Below are 14,679 nucleotides of genomic sequence, written 5' to 3' on the forward strand. Positions count from 1 at the left end.
TCTCTCTGGCTTCCATGTTACTTCCCTTGTCCTGGAACTGTTCTCCATTTTGCCCTGCCTAGCAGATTGCCCAAACTATGCCTGAGTTAATCCTACCCTCTGAGTGTTGGGTTTGTTTTCCAGCTCTACTCATTTGGGGCAAGTTTCTGCAACAGGGCTAGTTTCCCTTGGCTCATGTCCAGTGCGCTGGTAAGTGAGGTTCTGCCTGATTTCAGCTTGCTGCGTTTTGCACTGTTTGAGATGGAGATGCTTTGATTCAACACCACATGGTGGGTATTCAGTGCCCTCCAAGACTGTGAATTCCTACTGGTTTTTCTTTGCCTTTCCTGTCTAGCCTCATTATTTCAGAAGATGTTAATTATATTATCTTGTTCATACTAAATATAGTCATCCAGGAATTATTCAGAAGAAAACACTGGCATCATGCTATGTCCGGTTACTTGCAAATTATTCCAATTATTGAAAACACAGGAAAAAAAAAAAAAGCAGAGATCAGTCTACTCTTTATAAGTCATCAAAGGCTCTTAACATTTAATGGGAAATGACCAATAAACCTTGGCCAAGAATCCCTGATTCTATAGGACGTACATTTATTAAATTTAGCAAACAGTTTCTCAGAGAGGGCTCGAGCCCACCTAATTTCAACTCAAACTTTTTTTGCAATAATCCCAGTAATGGTTGACTTACTGGCAAAATGTAAATTCTCTCTGATAACTGCATTTATCTTGGCATATACACCATTTCTGGGCTGGGATTTTACCAACATTAAATTATCTTGAGTAATGTGAAAGATCAGACCTGCAAAGGTACTCTAGAGTCAAGAACTGATATTTAGTTGGTCCTCAATAAGAGAGCTGGGCCAGTGGTTCATGGCTGTCATCCATTCTAGCTGATTGATGTCTTTGTTGCTAACATTTTGAGTATCCACATTTTGAAGATTTCTGAGCCTTCTAATCATTCATATATTGCTCTGTATAACAGAGGTGGCTCAGTGGTAAAGAGTCCTCATGCAATGCAGGAGTAGCAGAAGATGTGGATTTGATCCCTGAGCTAGGAAGATCCCCTGGAGGAGGACATGGCAACCCCTCCAGGATTCTTGCCTGGAGAATTCCATAGACAGAGGAGCCTGGTGGGCTGCCATCCATGGGGTTGCAAAGAGTCAGACATGACTAAAACAATTTAGCATGCATGCATGCATAAACAGCAGGTGCCAGGCATACTGAATTACCAGTGGATGGTATCTATAGACTTGTTTCTGTCTCTATTTGAGTCTCAAGGCAGCCAAGGATGCTCCTGTGTCTCCTCCAACTAGGCCCAGGTTGCCTTTCCTAGATATTGTGGAGCTGGATAAAATTGGGCATTTAGAACATAATCAAGGTCCTGGAGTTTAGTGCCATCTTAGGTTCAATGTGCAAAGGTTCATTATGGCTAACTGCAAGGATTCATTCATGGGTAATTGGAACAGAAACAATTTCATAAAAGGATATTCTGTTTTTAGTTGAAAGATGGTTTCCTGATGCAGCTTTCATGTCCACTAAAGAACTTGGGTCCTTTAATGATAGAGAAAAGAGGAGCTTCCTTTTAGGAAGATAAACATAGGTTTCCAAGCATTTTGTTAGAATTATTACTTTCAGTTGTATAGCAGGTACAGACCTCAAGTTTTACAAAATTCAGGTTTGCAAGAAATATAATTTCATTTTTCCATAACTCAAGCCAATTTCTAGTTCAAGCTCTGATTTCATGAGGGGTGGCAGATACTTAATCATAGTCAATTTGGCAGAGGTTGCATCTAAACTGAGGAGACTTCTCTAGGATTAGCATGTCAGAGAAAGAGGATGAAACATTTGATCTTTGCTCCTCCTCTGCCATGCTGGCTCCCCTAAGATTTCCACTCTGTATCTTTCCTCAAAGGCAGCTGGCCCCACAGATGGCTGCTGGATTGACCTTGGCCAATCAGCAAGGTTCCTTTAGGTCTGCTGCTTCTGCTGTCTCTGCACCCTTTTGGGGATCTGGGGCTCATCATGTTGGGCTTCTAGAACCTCCATGGTACTATGCAAGATTTCACTGTCCATTATGGTAGCTACCAGTCACATGCAGCTGTTGAAATCTAAATTAATTAAAACTCAATAAAACTTTAGCTCCTTAGTTAGGCTAGCCACCTTTCTGAGCCCTAGTGTTTCCCTCAATAGTCCTAGTGGCTAGAAGCTACTGTATTGGACCCCCATGTATAGAACATTTCATTCAGCACAAAAAATGCTATTGAATTGGTCTTGGCCGGACTGGACACACGACCCAGCCTTTTCTTATCTTAGGGTCTTGCCACATCCCTGGGCTCTAACAAATAAAATGAACGGAAATTATCTCTCTTGGCTCTCGGTTCCTATAGATAGATCCTGCCAAAGGCTTCTGCCAGAATAGGGTGAGAAGAGAGCAGTGAGTCCTGCTCTCTGGGACCCACCAGCATGTAGCCTCTCATTACTTTCCAGCCAACTTCTTAATCCCATTCCAGTCGGAAATCCATTTCTTATCTCTAGGCAAGGAAGTTATACTATTGTATATACCAGCACTATCCAACAGGAAAATAAGGCAAGCCACATGTATAATTAAAATTTTTCCAGTAGCCACATTAAAAGAGTAAAGTAATGAATGAAATTAATTTTTAATGTCTTTTTTTATCCAATACATTTAAAATATTATCATTTCAACACGCAGTCAATAGAAAACTTTTAAATAAGATATATCCTCTTAATTTGTACGTACTAAGTCTTTGAAATTGGTTTGTATTTTATACCCACAGCACATCTCAATTTCAACTAGCCACATTTCAAATGTTCAGTAGTCACATACAGCTATAGGTTAACATATTGAACAGTACAGGTCTCTAACTGGGTATATTTCGTTACCCCCTAAAGGGCTTGGGTTCCGAAACTCAAAAACAAGGAGAAATTCCCTCTTTCTTTACATTCTCTTATATTACTTTTCTGAAACAATAACAAAACCCAGTCTATCTGAGGGTGGATATGGGGCTTCCGGCTCAGTAAAGAATCTGCCTGCAATGCGGGAGATTCGGGTTTGATCCCTGGGTTGGGAAGATCCCCCTGGAGAAAGGAATGGCTACCCACTCTAGTATTCTTGCCTGGAGAATCCCATGGACAGAGGAGCCTGGCAGGCTATAGTCCATGGGATCACAACAGTTGGACACAACTGAGCAACTAACATTAACATGATGCTGAAGGTGTCTTTGGGTGGGGTATGGGAGGAGAAAGGCCATGGAATAAAAAGAATATTTGGAAAAACAACTACTACAAAAACCTCAGTTAATATTTCAAAAGTATTAGCCTGCCACAGTGAGCTTTTTAAGGATATAAATATTGCTGTAGGATTGTCAGAAGAAGTTTGTTTGTTATGGGCATAAAAGAAATAGTAATTTTATTAGCAGTTAAAAATTGCAGTAATATTGTTGTGTATTGTATAGCTGCTATGGTAACTGGAAAACACAATGCAAAAATCTGCAGTGCAGTGCTATTGTTGCAGGTAAATCTTATTACTATGACTAAGGCACAGATAAGTTCTATTAGTGGTTAAATCCTGCAATAATACCTCTGACAATTTTTTACTGCAAAGACTGTAAAACCCAAGGATAAGAATTTTATTACCAGAGATGATAATTCAAGCCTAAGGTTGCACTTCATAGACTAGAATCTCCATTTAGGTGGTTAACTGGCAAAGCTGCTTCAATGAAAATAATTTCTATCATTTCAAAACTGTCATGGCACAGAGGATTTGAAATTTTGGGGTGGCATTTTCCATTTTTTTATATTCTATTTTCACTGTAAGCTTGGTGACATTTAAAGGCAATATAGAAATTATTTTAAATGTTGAATCTTTTAAGTAAAACAGCTATAATATTTTGCAGTCAACACCTGGGTCAAATGGACAGGACAATTAAAGTTACTTATATCCACAGGTGTATTATATGCAGATTAAGCCTGGGATGGAAGGAGATGATAAATCAAGACCTGAGTTAACAGGGTTTAGAAAGAAGCAGAAACACAGTTTGGAAGGGGGGAGGGTCAGTAGGCTGTACTTATTGGTACATACTGGTAGGGAGGAGAAATGGGAACCTTAAGAAAAAGGTAATTTCTAGAATGCCAAAAGATCTCACATGATATATGGCATGGAAGGTGGTCATGGGGACTGGGGCTAAGTGAATTCTTAGTAATTATTGAAAAGTTCTGAGTATACATAGGTTATTGGTGTTCCACTCTAGGTAATCACTGAGTTTAATGGAAGACAAATAATGTTGAAAGTAGTTTATTTTGAGATTTGTTATTCCTTGAGGTAGCGATGTTTGGTAACAACTAAGTATTGCCCAAGTTATTCTTGAAGGTCAATTTTTGATGTTTATTATGTATTATTTTTGACTGTTTGCTAACAAACACAATGATGTACATTATTAATTGCTATTTATTGACTGTTTACTGTATGTCAGGCACTTTACATATCTTCCATTTCCATTACATACTTATCTCAACATCCCAGAAAGGAAGCGTGATGATTTGTTTGACAGAATAAGAAACTGGGACTCAGAGAGGTGAAGTGATTTGTGTTAATTTCCTGCATGTATATTGAACATCTGTTTCTGCAAATTCTTTGAGAGCAGGGACTGTACCTTTTATGTGCCATTAATAACATTTCATGTGATCAATACTCAGTTGGTATTCCCTATCAGCTAAGTGGATAGAAAGAACTTAAAATATTCTATATTTAAGGTTCTCCAATAAATTTAGTTAGACAGGTTATTAAAAAAAAAGTCATGAGGGAAGAAGTAGCTACTCTGTGGGGTCTCCAGGAGCCTATGAACTTATCTTGAACTTAGCAACAGGGTTAAGGTCTGTTTTTAATTCCTCCATTTATAAACTTGGGCTCTTCTTCGCTACTTTTGCAGCTAGGATGAAAAAGAAGAGTTTATATCCAAGAGAAAAACTTCCCCTAAAAAGAACTATCATACAAGAAACTCTTTCTTAGTTTCTTGAAGCTTTCCACAACTTGAGAAAGATTCCCTAGGGTCCTACACACTCCTTCTCCTTCTTTTTTTAAAAATAGTTTGTGTGTGTGCTTTTTTTTCTTCCGGATCAAACCTGGGCCCCTTGCATTGGCAGCATGGAGTCTTAACCACTGGACCACCAGGGAAGTCCCCTCTTCCTTTTTAGGAAGGCACAGAGTATTAAAAGAAACCAGAATAACCACATGAGAAAGTCTGAGAATTTCTGAAGAATAATAATAAAAAAATAGGATGCAAACCCCTCTTGATTATCATGTGGGTTGTTCTGAAGGACACCACAGATTAAAATAGGTTATGACCATTTCTATAAATTAGCCATTAAAAAATCCATACACTTAGAGTCTGTTAATGATGCAGAATATATCACTATATGAGATCATAATAGATGTAGGTTACAGTGATTTAGTAAGCCACTCAGGAAGGACACAAGAGAACTTTAAGATGTACACAAAATCAGAATCAATATAATTATTATGGTTATCTTTCATATTTTAAAATTAAGACTATAGCGAAATAAGTGATATCTATGCCCTTTTCTGTAAAATGTACACTGTGTTCTTGTAGTATTATTAGATCACTTTCTTTATTGCAAATGGAAATGGAATTAGATACTGGATTCAAGCCTTCTGTGTCTCCCAATCTATGCTGATTGTTCAGTCTCTTCTTTCTCTTGCCTCCCCATGGCTACAGATGAGCTCAGCTCTCACCCATCACTGCCCTCCTTTCTGACCTTAAAGAATCCTTCCCTAGATGGTAACACCTTTCAAGCTATTTTGTCCACACATCCTGCTCTCTATCCTTAGTAAGATTAAGAATGCGTTCTATTTCCAGGACTCATCTTGCTTGTTTTCTTTTCATGTTAGTTTCCCTCTCTTTTTCTCAATTGACTCAGCTTGTAGGGTGCTGCTACTTCTCTGACCATTCCCTCCTGTCTCCTTCCCACTTTACTTCGTCAAATGTTGAGATTCCTCCCCAAAGTTCATTCTTTGTCTTCTTTCTCTAAACCAGAGGTCTGTGGACTACCTAAAATTGAAAGCAAATTTTTGTCTTAGGATAGGACCTATTTCTCCTCGGTAAAATATCTATACCTTTCATCATCGTTCTCAAAAGGGTCCTTGGCTCCTTTTACAAGGTTAAATGCCCCTGCCCTCACACTCTTCTTAGTTTATTTCATCCTCTCCTTTGCCCATAACCACTCTTTTTATATGCTAACCCTCCGAAACTCATCTATAATTCCTACCAGAGGGAAAAAGATCGATAGCGAAGAGGAGAAACTAGGATTCATAGAAACGCTTAAGAATTATAACAAGAAGAAATCGCACTATGAATATTTTAGGTCCCTAATGGCTCAGAGGGTAAAGCGTCTCCCTGCAATGCGGGAGACCCGGGTTTGATCCCTGGGTCGGGAAGATCCCCTGGAGAAGGAAATGGCAACCCACTCCAGTATTCTTGCCTGGAGAATCCCATGGACTGAGAAGCCTGGCAGGCTGCAGTCTACGGGGTCGCAAAGAGTCGGACACGACTGAGCTACTTCACTTTTGGTTATTGAATCTGGTTCATTAAGGACCAGCATATCGAATATTTGGTAGGGGCTTGGCCAGGTCATTACAGTCGGTCAGAGGAAAAATCCCAGAAGGTTAAACCAAGGCTGTGTGCGCACCCTAGCAACTAGTGGCAGAGAGGGCACACCCAACTCCTAGGGTGGGGATAGGAGAGAACAGGAGAGAAAAACCACAGCAGCCTCACAGCTCACAGCTGCAGCGAAGCCAGTCCCGGGCTCTGCTCTGACTCCCGCTATAAACCCCGCCCAGCACCTTTGACCGACATCCACCTTCAGCAACCACCTTCCAGATCACTATAAACACTCTTTACTCCTCCCACCTAGCTCTTCCCTCTTGAAGCCAATCAGAGGAATGGGAGGGATTGTCCGTAGAGGGTTTCAATTTTTTTTTTTTTAAAAGAAGGGTAGATCGTACGCCGCGTTCCGCCTGGCGGAAAAACACCTCCAGAACTAGGGGGTGGAGCTCTGTGATGGGCACCCTGCTCGGCCAATGAGTGGCCCCTGCCCCTCAAAGGCCCGGTCGCCGAGGTGGGCGGGGAAAGTGCAGGGCCCAGCCAATGGCGGCGGGGCGGACGGAGGTTGAGCCGCCGTGGGTAGGGTTAGTGTGAGAGGTGCGGCGGGGGAGGTAATGATGATGGTGGCGGAGGAGAAAGGCGGGGGAGGGGGTGCTGGGCGCTGAGCGGCGGCTCTGGCAGGGTTTTGTAGGGTGGGGGACGGTCGCGGGGCTACTGCGTCCGGGAGGGGGCGGGCGTGAGGCGCGCTGTCCGCCTGAGGGGCTGCAGACCCCGGCTCCCGGGAGCGCCGCGGCTGGCTCGGCTGTTCCATGTGGCTCCGGCGGGGATGGAGGACTCGGTGGCGGCGGCGGCGGCTTCTGCTGCGGCGGCGACGGAGGAGCGGCGCTGAGGAGGGAACCGGGCCAGACTCAGCCCGACAGCGGGATTAGAGGTGTGAGGAGGGGGCGGGAGTGGACGTGCTGCGGGGCCGGGGCTCGGGTACCGGGCTGGGGTCTTCTGGCATCGCCTGGGTGACAGGGACTGCGGGCGAGCCACCGCCTGCCTCCGCTGGGGGCAGGGGTCTGGGCTGTGTGCGGGAGGAGAGGAGGCTCCGGCGGACTATTCCCTGAGGATGGGGGAGGGAGGCACCGCACCCCGCACCGTGCACTTGCCCCTTTGGTCATTGCTTCACGCCCAGGCAGGAGTTTCCATTTCCCTCCGGTTGGCAGCGAAGGTGAATGAGAGCCCAAGTGGCCTGGAGCCGGGACACTGCCCTCTCTCTGTCTTGAGATTTCCCTCCACTCCTCTTTTCCCATCCGTTTCCCCCTCCGACTCAGCAGCAGCATTCTTCCCCGCTCCTTAATTTGCTCCACGCACTTATTTTAGGACTCAGAGCTATTAATTATCACCTGAAAAATAAAGTTTATTTTAAAATACTCCACTCCTTCCTCTGACTGGCTTTGGATATTAAGCAGCATCTCTAGACTTTCCCGCTCTGCTCGCCCTTCTGTGATGCTAGGAGAAGGAGGTAGGGCCCCGGCTTTCGCCTCGCAGTTGTTGATGCCGATTACCTGACGTGTTGCTCCACGTCTGTGGTGTGAGTTGTAATTTCTTCCTTGGTGTCTTGCATCCTTGACGTTACTGGCTTTTGAGGTTAGTGTTTTGTTTCATTGTTTGAAAAACATGCTGGAGAACTGGGGTTGTCTGTTGCAGTGTTATCTGACGTGGGTGGTTAGTCACTTCTTAGGCTTCTCTTCTCATATTTTTTCTTTGTTTTGCTTTTCAGTCCTCCAGAATACATATCACATAGCCCCCGAGGTGGAATGGTGATGTCTCCATGAGGGAACCTCCTCTCACTCATCCTGTCACGTGTGTCATCCTCTTCTTGACTGGGCCATTCATCTAGGACGGAATTTACCCTGTGAAACAGGGAGAAGACTTTATGGACCCCAAACATCTTTTCAAGTTGTAGTTGAGTTTTGTAAAGTACAGACATACATGCAAAGCTCCTTTGCTTTGGACCTTCTGCTTTGTTAAAGCTGCTGTGTTGCTAACCCAGAACTGCTCCACTGTTTTGACTGATCATCATGGCTTCAGTTTGGAAGAGACTACAGCGTGTGGGAAAACATGCATCCAAGTTCCAGTTTGTGGCCTCCTACCAGGAACTGATGGTTGAATGTACCAAGAAATGGTAAGAGTGCCTGGGTGTAGAGTTTGCTGTGCTGTGGCCTAAACTCTGCTGCTTCTGACAGCAGATTTACCTTTCTGCAGCGCACAAGTGTGTGAAAGCTGGGCGGGGTGCAGATGACTCTCACAAGTACTGTGGTGTGCACTGTTGCTCCTGGTACCATTCCTGTGGGTTTTAATTACTGCACTTCAGTGTGGCTCAGAGGACTGTCACTATGAGAGCACACTAAGTACAGCAGACTTGGTCTTGAGGTCTTGCATCATTAGTGTTAGGATAACTTTGATTTTTATAATTTTAAGGAGATGTAAAAATGGCTACTGAAATATTGGAAACATATGCATGTGTTTTGATTAACACATATGTCTATGTTTCAATAGAGTTTTAATACAGAAATCTATTCTTGTAGGGTGGTGCTGATCTGTTTTTTTTTTTTTCCTTTTGCTTAAAATAAAGAATTTTTCATTATCTGATTAATAGAATGCCAGTCCATACAACCTTAGAAATTCTTTTGTTATATGCTTAGTCAGGCAGCTGTATTTTATTTTAATTGCCTCATGAGATACATTTCTTGGCCAGACTTAAGGAAGCAATTAGTAGTGCTGGTCTATGATTTTTTGCTTTCACTTGGGCAAAGTAAATTTAGGGCTTTCTTTTCACTGCCCTGAATGATGAGCAAGAAGAATTCTTATTGGGCTTCCCTTGTAGCTCAGCTGGTAAAGAATCTGCCTACAATGCAGGAGACCTGGGTTTGATCCCTGGGTCAGAAAGATCCCCTCGAGAAGGAAATGGCAACCCACTCCAGTATTCTTGCCTGGAGAATCCCATGGACAGAGAAGCCTGGCAGGCTATAGTCCATGGGGTTGCAAGAGTCGGACACGACCTAGCAGTTGAACTACTACTGTTCTTATTAGAGGAAAAAAGTTAATCTTAAGAAAATGGTACTTTGGGTTTTGTTTATTGTAGTGATTAAGCAGTATTACTGCAAAAATAAGTCCATTTCATTGTTCACACAGACTGTAATTGCATGTCTGTATTAATCTCTTTTTATAAGATGAAAAACAACTTGTTGTACTCTAGAACTCTTAAAGCATATCTGAATATTTATTTGGAAACTAGTTTCCGAATGCTTTTCTCTTAAACTTGTTAGAATGTTATTTTATGTACAACTCAAGAAGTGCATGTACTGATTACCTACTTTATACCAGGCTCTGTAGCTTTAGAGTTGAATATGAAATAATCCCCACCCTCAAGGAGTCTAGGGCAATGACAGGTCATGTAAAGGAAGTCTCTGTGATAGGTGCAATAATATAAATATGTATGATGTAGGGATCTTTATCTCCATCCCGTAACAGTTAGATAATCTTGGGGACAGGTTATTTACTCCTCTGAGATAATTTTCATATTGAGAAAGGTGATAATGATATCACTTCACAGTGAAGTGATTAAGTGAAGATTAAATGAGTTAGGACATGTAAAATGCTTGGAACAATGTCAGGCACATAGTAAATGCTCAACAAATGCCATTTTTACTTACAAAGTTAGCAGAGAAGGAAATAACTCTTTAAGGGTAGGGTAGGGTATGGGATGACTTTCTGGGAGCTGAGCTGAGTTTTGAAAGGTTCATAATAATTGGCCAGGAGGCTAAAGAGGAAGAAATGAAGGATATTCTAGATGAAGCAACTGCTTATGCAAAAGTGTGGAGGTGAGTGGTATGCCGGAAGTTCATGCAGTGTAATTGGATTATGATGGGCCTTAAAGTGGGAGGAATGCAGTGGGCTATGATGTTTTAGAGGCAGGCAGTGGTGAAGTGCTGTTGTACATGCCTTGGACTTTATTCTGTGGGTGATGGAGAGATACTAAAAGCTTTTGAGCAGAAGAGACTTTAGGTTTGAAGAAAAGTGAAAGTGTTAGTCACTCGGTCCTGTCCATCTCTTTGCGAACCAGTGGAGTGTAGCCCGCCAGGCTCCTCTGTCCATGGAATTCTCCAGGCAAGAATACTGGAGTGGGTAGCTGGTCCCTTCTCCAGAGGGTATTCCCAACCCAGGGGTCGAACCTGGGTCTCTGCGTTGCAGGTGGATTCTTTACCGTCTGAGTCACCAGGGAATCCTGACTTTAGATTTTCATTCTGGAAAATGATTCGGATGACAGTGTGAAGTAAGGATCATAGTGGAAAGGGTAACTGGAGGCTGTGACAGTAGGGTAGCTATTACAATAGGTAAGGTGAGAGAAGAGGCTTAGACTAAGGCAGTGGCAGAGAAAGTGGGGAGAATAGAGTAGAGGGACACTTAGGACACAAAATGGAGAATACTTAGTGGTCATTTCAGTATGGGTCTGAAAAGGATGAGGGTGAGGGAGAGGGAAAGGTCTGGGTTGACACCCAAGTTTCTGGCTTGGAGGACTAGTATACTACTAACTCAGCTAGGGAATACATGCGGAAGTTCCTGATTACAAGTCTTTCTCAACTTGGTCTTATACTGGGGGCATCAACTATAAGATGGTTAAATTGGAATCTCTTTTCTTAAGGAAAATAGAACATATCAGGTGATTCTTTATTCACAACATGAGTTTCTTCCCCATAGTTTGCATCATTCCTGGATTTTATTTTTCCTTGAGAAATATGTATGTTACTGTTAATGTGTCACAAGGTAAAAGCCAAGAATGAAATTTAACTTGATTATTGATGAATTTATTGATGAATGCTGCTGCTAAGTCACTTCAGTCATGTCCGACTCTGTGTGACCCCATAGACGGCAGCCCACCAGGCTCCCCTGTCCCTGGGATTCTCCAGGCAAGAACACTGGAGTGGGTTGCCATTTCCTTCTCCAATGCATGAAAGTGAAAAGTGAAAGGGAAGTCGCTCAGTCGTGTCCGACCCTTAGCGACCCCATGGTCTTCAGCCTACCAGGCTCCTCCATCCATGGGATTTTCCAGGAAAGAGTACTGGAGTGGGGTGCCATTGCCTTCTCCGTTATTGATGAATAGATGGCTCAATTACTTTTAGGGTTGGACATTATGGTATACCTATTAAATTAGATCTTTATGATAAGATCTGGCCTTAACACAAGAAGCATTTGGATATTGTAGAATTTTTAGATGTGTAGTTCTAAATATTTTGCATTTCCCCCCATCTCATTTAAAAATAGAGTTTAAAGTTAACAAGGTGACAGTGCCCAAAGAATAATATATTTGTTTGATGTACTGGAATTTTATAAGTGGATCCTTAAATAGAGCTTTAAAATCTTTTCATTATATAAAAATTTGTTGTAATAAGTTTTAGTTAATATTCTTTTTGCTTTACTTTGCATAAGGTCCTTGTGATAAATACAGGTTAGGCCAAATTTTTATGCTTAAATTCTGTAGCTCTCTTTTTTTATTTTTCATGCCTCATTTTGAAAGAATTTTTCATGCCTCATGCTTGCAAGAATTTTTAAATGACTGAATATGTATGCTGACTTAGAATCTATTTAAAGGACATAATAATAAAAATAGACTTGTACACATAGTAAGAACATACATTTTTTCAGTTACATATACATTTTAGGTATTGTTTTGAGGGTATGGAAAAATAAAAGGAGAGGAAGGAAATTTATAGATGCCAATTGAGTAAAGGGAAAGAGGCTTTGAAGATAAATTGCAGGTGTTGAGAGGATAAGAAAATAGATCTAATATACATTAGAGAAGAAGGAATAAATTATAGAAAGAACAGCCAGTGTTCCATTAGGATTGTGCCTTTGTAAGTAAACTATGTATACATGTGCCATACCTTTTAGAACTTTGCTACTCCAAGTGTTTTCTGAGAAACAGGAGAATTTGCAAAGCCTGGGAATGAATCTGTTAGAACTGCTTCCTTCAGGCCCTGCCCTAGACTTACTGAATCAGGATCTGCATTTTAATGAGATCCACAGGGCTTCCCTGATACCTCAGTTGGTAAAGAATCTGCCTGCAATGCAGGAGACCCCGATTTGATTCTTGGGTTGGGAAGATCCCCTGGAGAAGGGATAGGCTATCCACTCCAGTATTCTTGGGCTTCCCTTGTGGTTCAGCTGGTAAAGAATCCGCCTGCAATGTGGGAGACCTGGGTTTGATCCCTGGGTTGGGAAGATCCCCTGGAGAAGGAAAAGGCTACCACTCCAGTATTCTGACCTGGAGAATTCCATGGACTCTCTAGTTGCAAAGAGTCGGACATGATTGAGCAACTTTCACTTTTTTATACCATGCATATTAAGGTTTAATAAACAGTATTTTAAAATAATGTTTTCAGCCTAAGTGCCCATTCATGACTTCAGGATAAAGTATAATGATTTCTGCATGAATTTGAAACTCAAGGGAATGAAGATGAAACTTCAGGATTCAAGAAGGGCATAGTGTGTTGATGGAAGAGGTTAATGGAAATCAGGATATGTTTTCCTAGGAAGAACGTGTTATTTCTGTGATTAAGGAGAGGAGAAATGTTTTCCATGTTCTCTTGTTATGGCTGTAGGTTATGAACCTGGGCGTGACAGGTAACAGGATGAAGGTAGGGGTTTCAGGAAGCCATCTTTAAGATCTAGGCCATGAGCAAACTCACAGCGTTTTACCCTTGATCAAAGGATGGATTCTATTTAAGGGGTTTGGGGTTTCTGCTTTCTTACACTTTTCTTTGTTGCTGTCTTACAGTATTTTGCATTTGCCTAACATAGTATGTTTCCTTAGCTCAGCAGTGTCTAACTTATAATTCTTTCTTGATGTGGCTCTAGAAGTTATGTCAGGAACAAAAACCAGAAAGACTTTTATTCATCTGAGAGGATACTAGACTGTTAAGTCCTATTCCTCATCACTCCATAACCAGGTAGAGGCTCCAGTAAATTTGAAGATGTTAAGTGTTTATATTCCCCTTCTCTTATTGTTGTCCCCAAGTCATTTAATTATTAATCTCATTTAACTGATGTAGCTGTTGGCAAGTGGTGAGACTGGCCACTAGAGATGACTCTGTGACAAAGAGACTAGCTGTCTTTCCTCTCTTGGTTTGTTTCTTCTCCTATTCTTCTTTTTAAAAAATATCACCTGCAGGTCTTTAGATTTCTGAGAGCAGTCTTGTATGAGCTCTCAATGGCTCTTCAGCTGTTTGAGGAAACTGCTTGAAAGTTGGCAAGTTGTGGGTATGATCATTTAGTTTACAGAACTCAGTTCCGATGGGAGCTCCATAATACATGGTGAGAACTATTATGAGCATGTATTATATTTTCTGTGTATATCTCTGTATCGTCTACATATGTGAACATATTTTATCTTTTTTATATTTCTCTATGTGAGTTTTTAAAAAGTATTTAAAGTACCATAAACTTTTCCCCAAAAGGCATACATATATTGGTTTCTGGTTCTTCTGTCATGTAAGAATTCCTTTTTCTTATTTTTAAATGTAGTTTTAATTATAATTTATTTTTAAGATAGGTGACACAGTCACATGGTTCAGAATTCTAGAGGTACAAAAAGGGGTTTATATGCCTGAAAGTAACCCCTCATTTTCTCTATTATTCCACAAATTTTTGCACAGCTGCAACCTCAGGATTTGAAAAGTGAAAAAGTAGCTTTTTCCAGAGCTTAAGCGTGTGACGCTAGCCTGTTGGATAAAATATGAACTCCTTAATCTGATGTTCCAGGCCCTCTGTAACTGATCCCAAGTTAGTTTTCCAGTTGGACATTAGAATGCTACATACACTGTGACTATTAACTTGAGTTTATGAAGGCCAAGTTACATTAATAAGTACTTATTCAAATCCACTTCTTTGGGTGACTTAAGCAAGCTTTTCTCTATTGCTTTAATGGGATGAATTAGAGGAACATCTGCCTTGATATAAAGAACATACTTTTGAAATACATTAAAAAATAATAA

At 41.4% G+C, this 14,679-nt stretch overlaps 1 protein-coding gene across 15 annotated transcripts in view; it reads left to right on the plus strand.

Annotated features, from left to right (window-relative positions):
- The window catches only part of EHBP1 (EH domain binding protein 1), a 566,468-nt gene that overhangs the window by 203,520 nt on the left and 348,269 nt on the right, over positions 1–14,679 (plus strand). For 6 of the 15 annotated variants that reach the window (XM_070798096.1, XM_070798098.1, XM_070798095.1 and 3 more), the window contains one exon: positions 8,406–8,810. In XM_070798096.1, the coding sequence (XP_070654197.1) occupies positions 8,707–8,810 (104 nt within the window). In that variant the 5' untranslated portion in view covers positions 8,406–8,706. Of the gene's footprint in view, positions 1–7,227; positions 7,252–7,363; positions 7,572–8,247; positions 8,273–8,405; positions 8,811–14,679 lie in introns of those variants that run through there. The other 9 variants (XM_070798092.1, XM_070798101.1, XM_070798103.1 and 6 more) reach the window with 6 other exon arrangements.

Source organism: Bos indicus, chromosome 11 (assembly GCF_029378745.1).
Source record: "Bos indicus isolate NIAB-ARS_2022 breed Sahiwal x Tharparkar chromosome 11, NIAB-ARS_B.indTharparkar_mat_pri_1.0, whole genome shotgun sequence".
NCBI lineage: Eukaryota > Metazoa > Chordata > Mammalia > Artiodactyla > Bovidae > Bos > Bos indicus.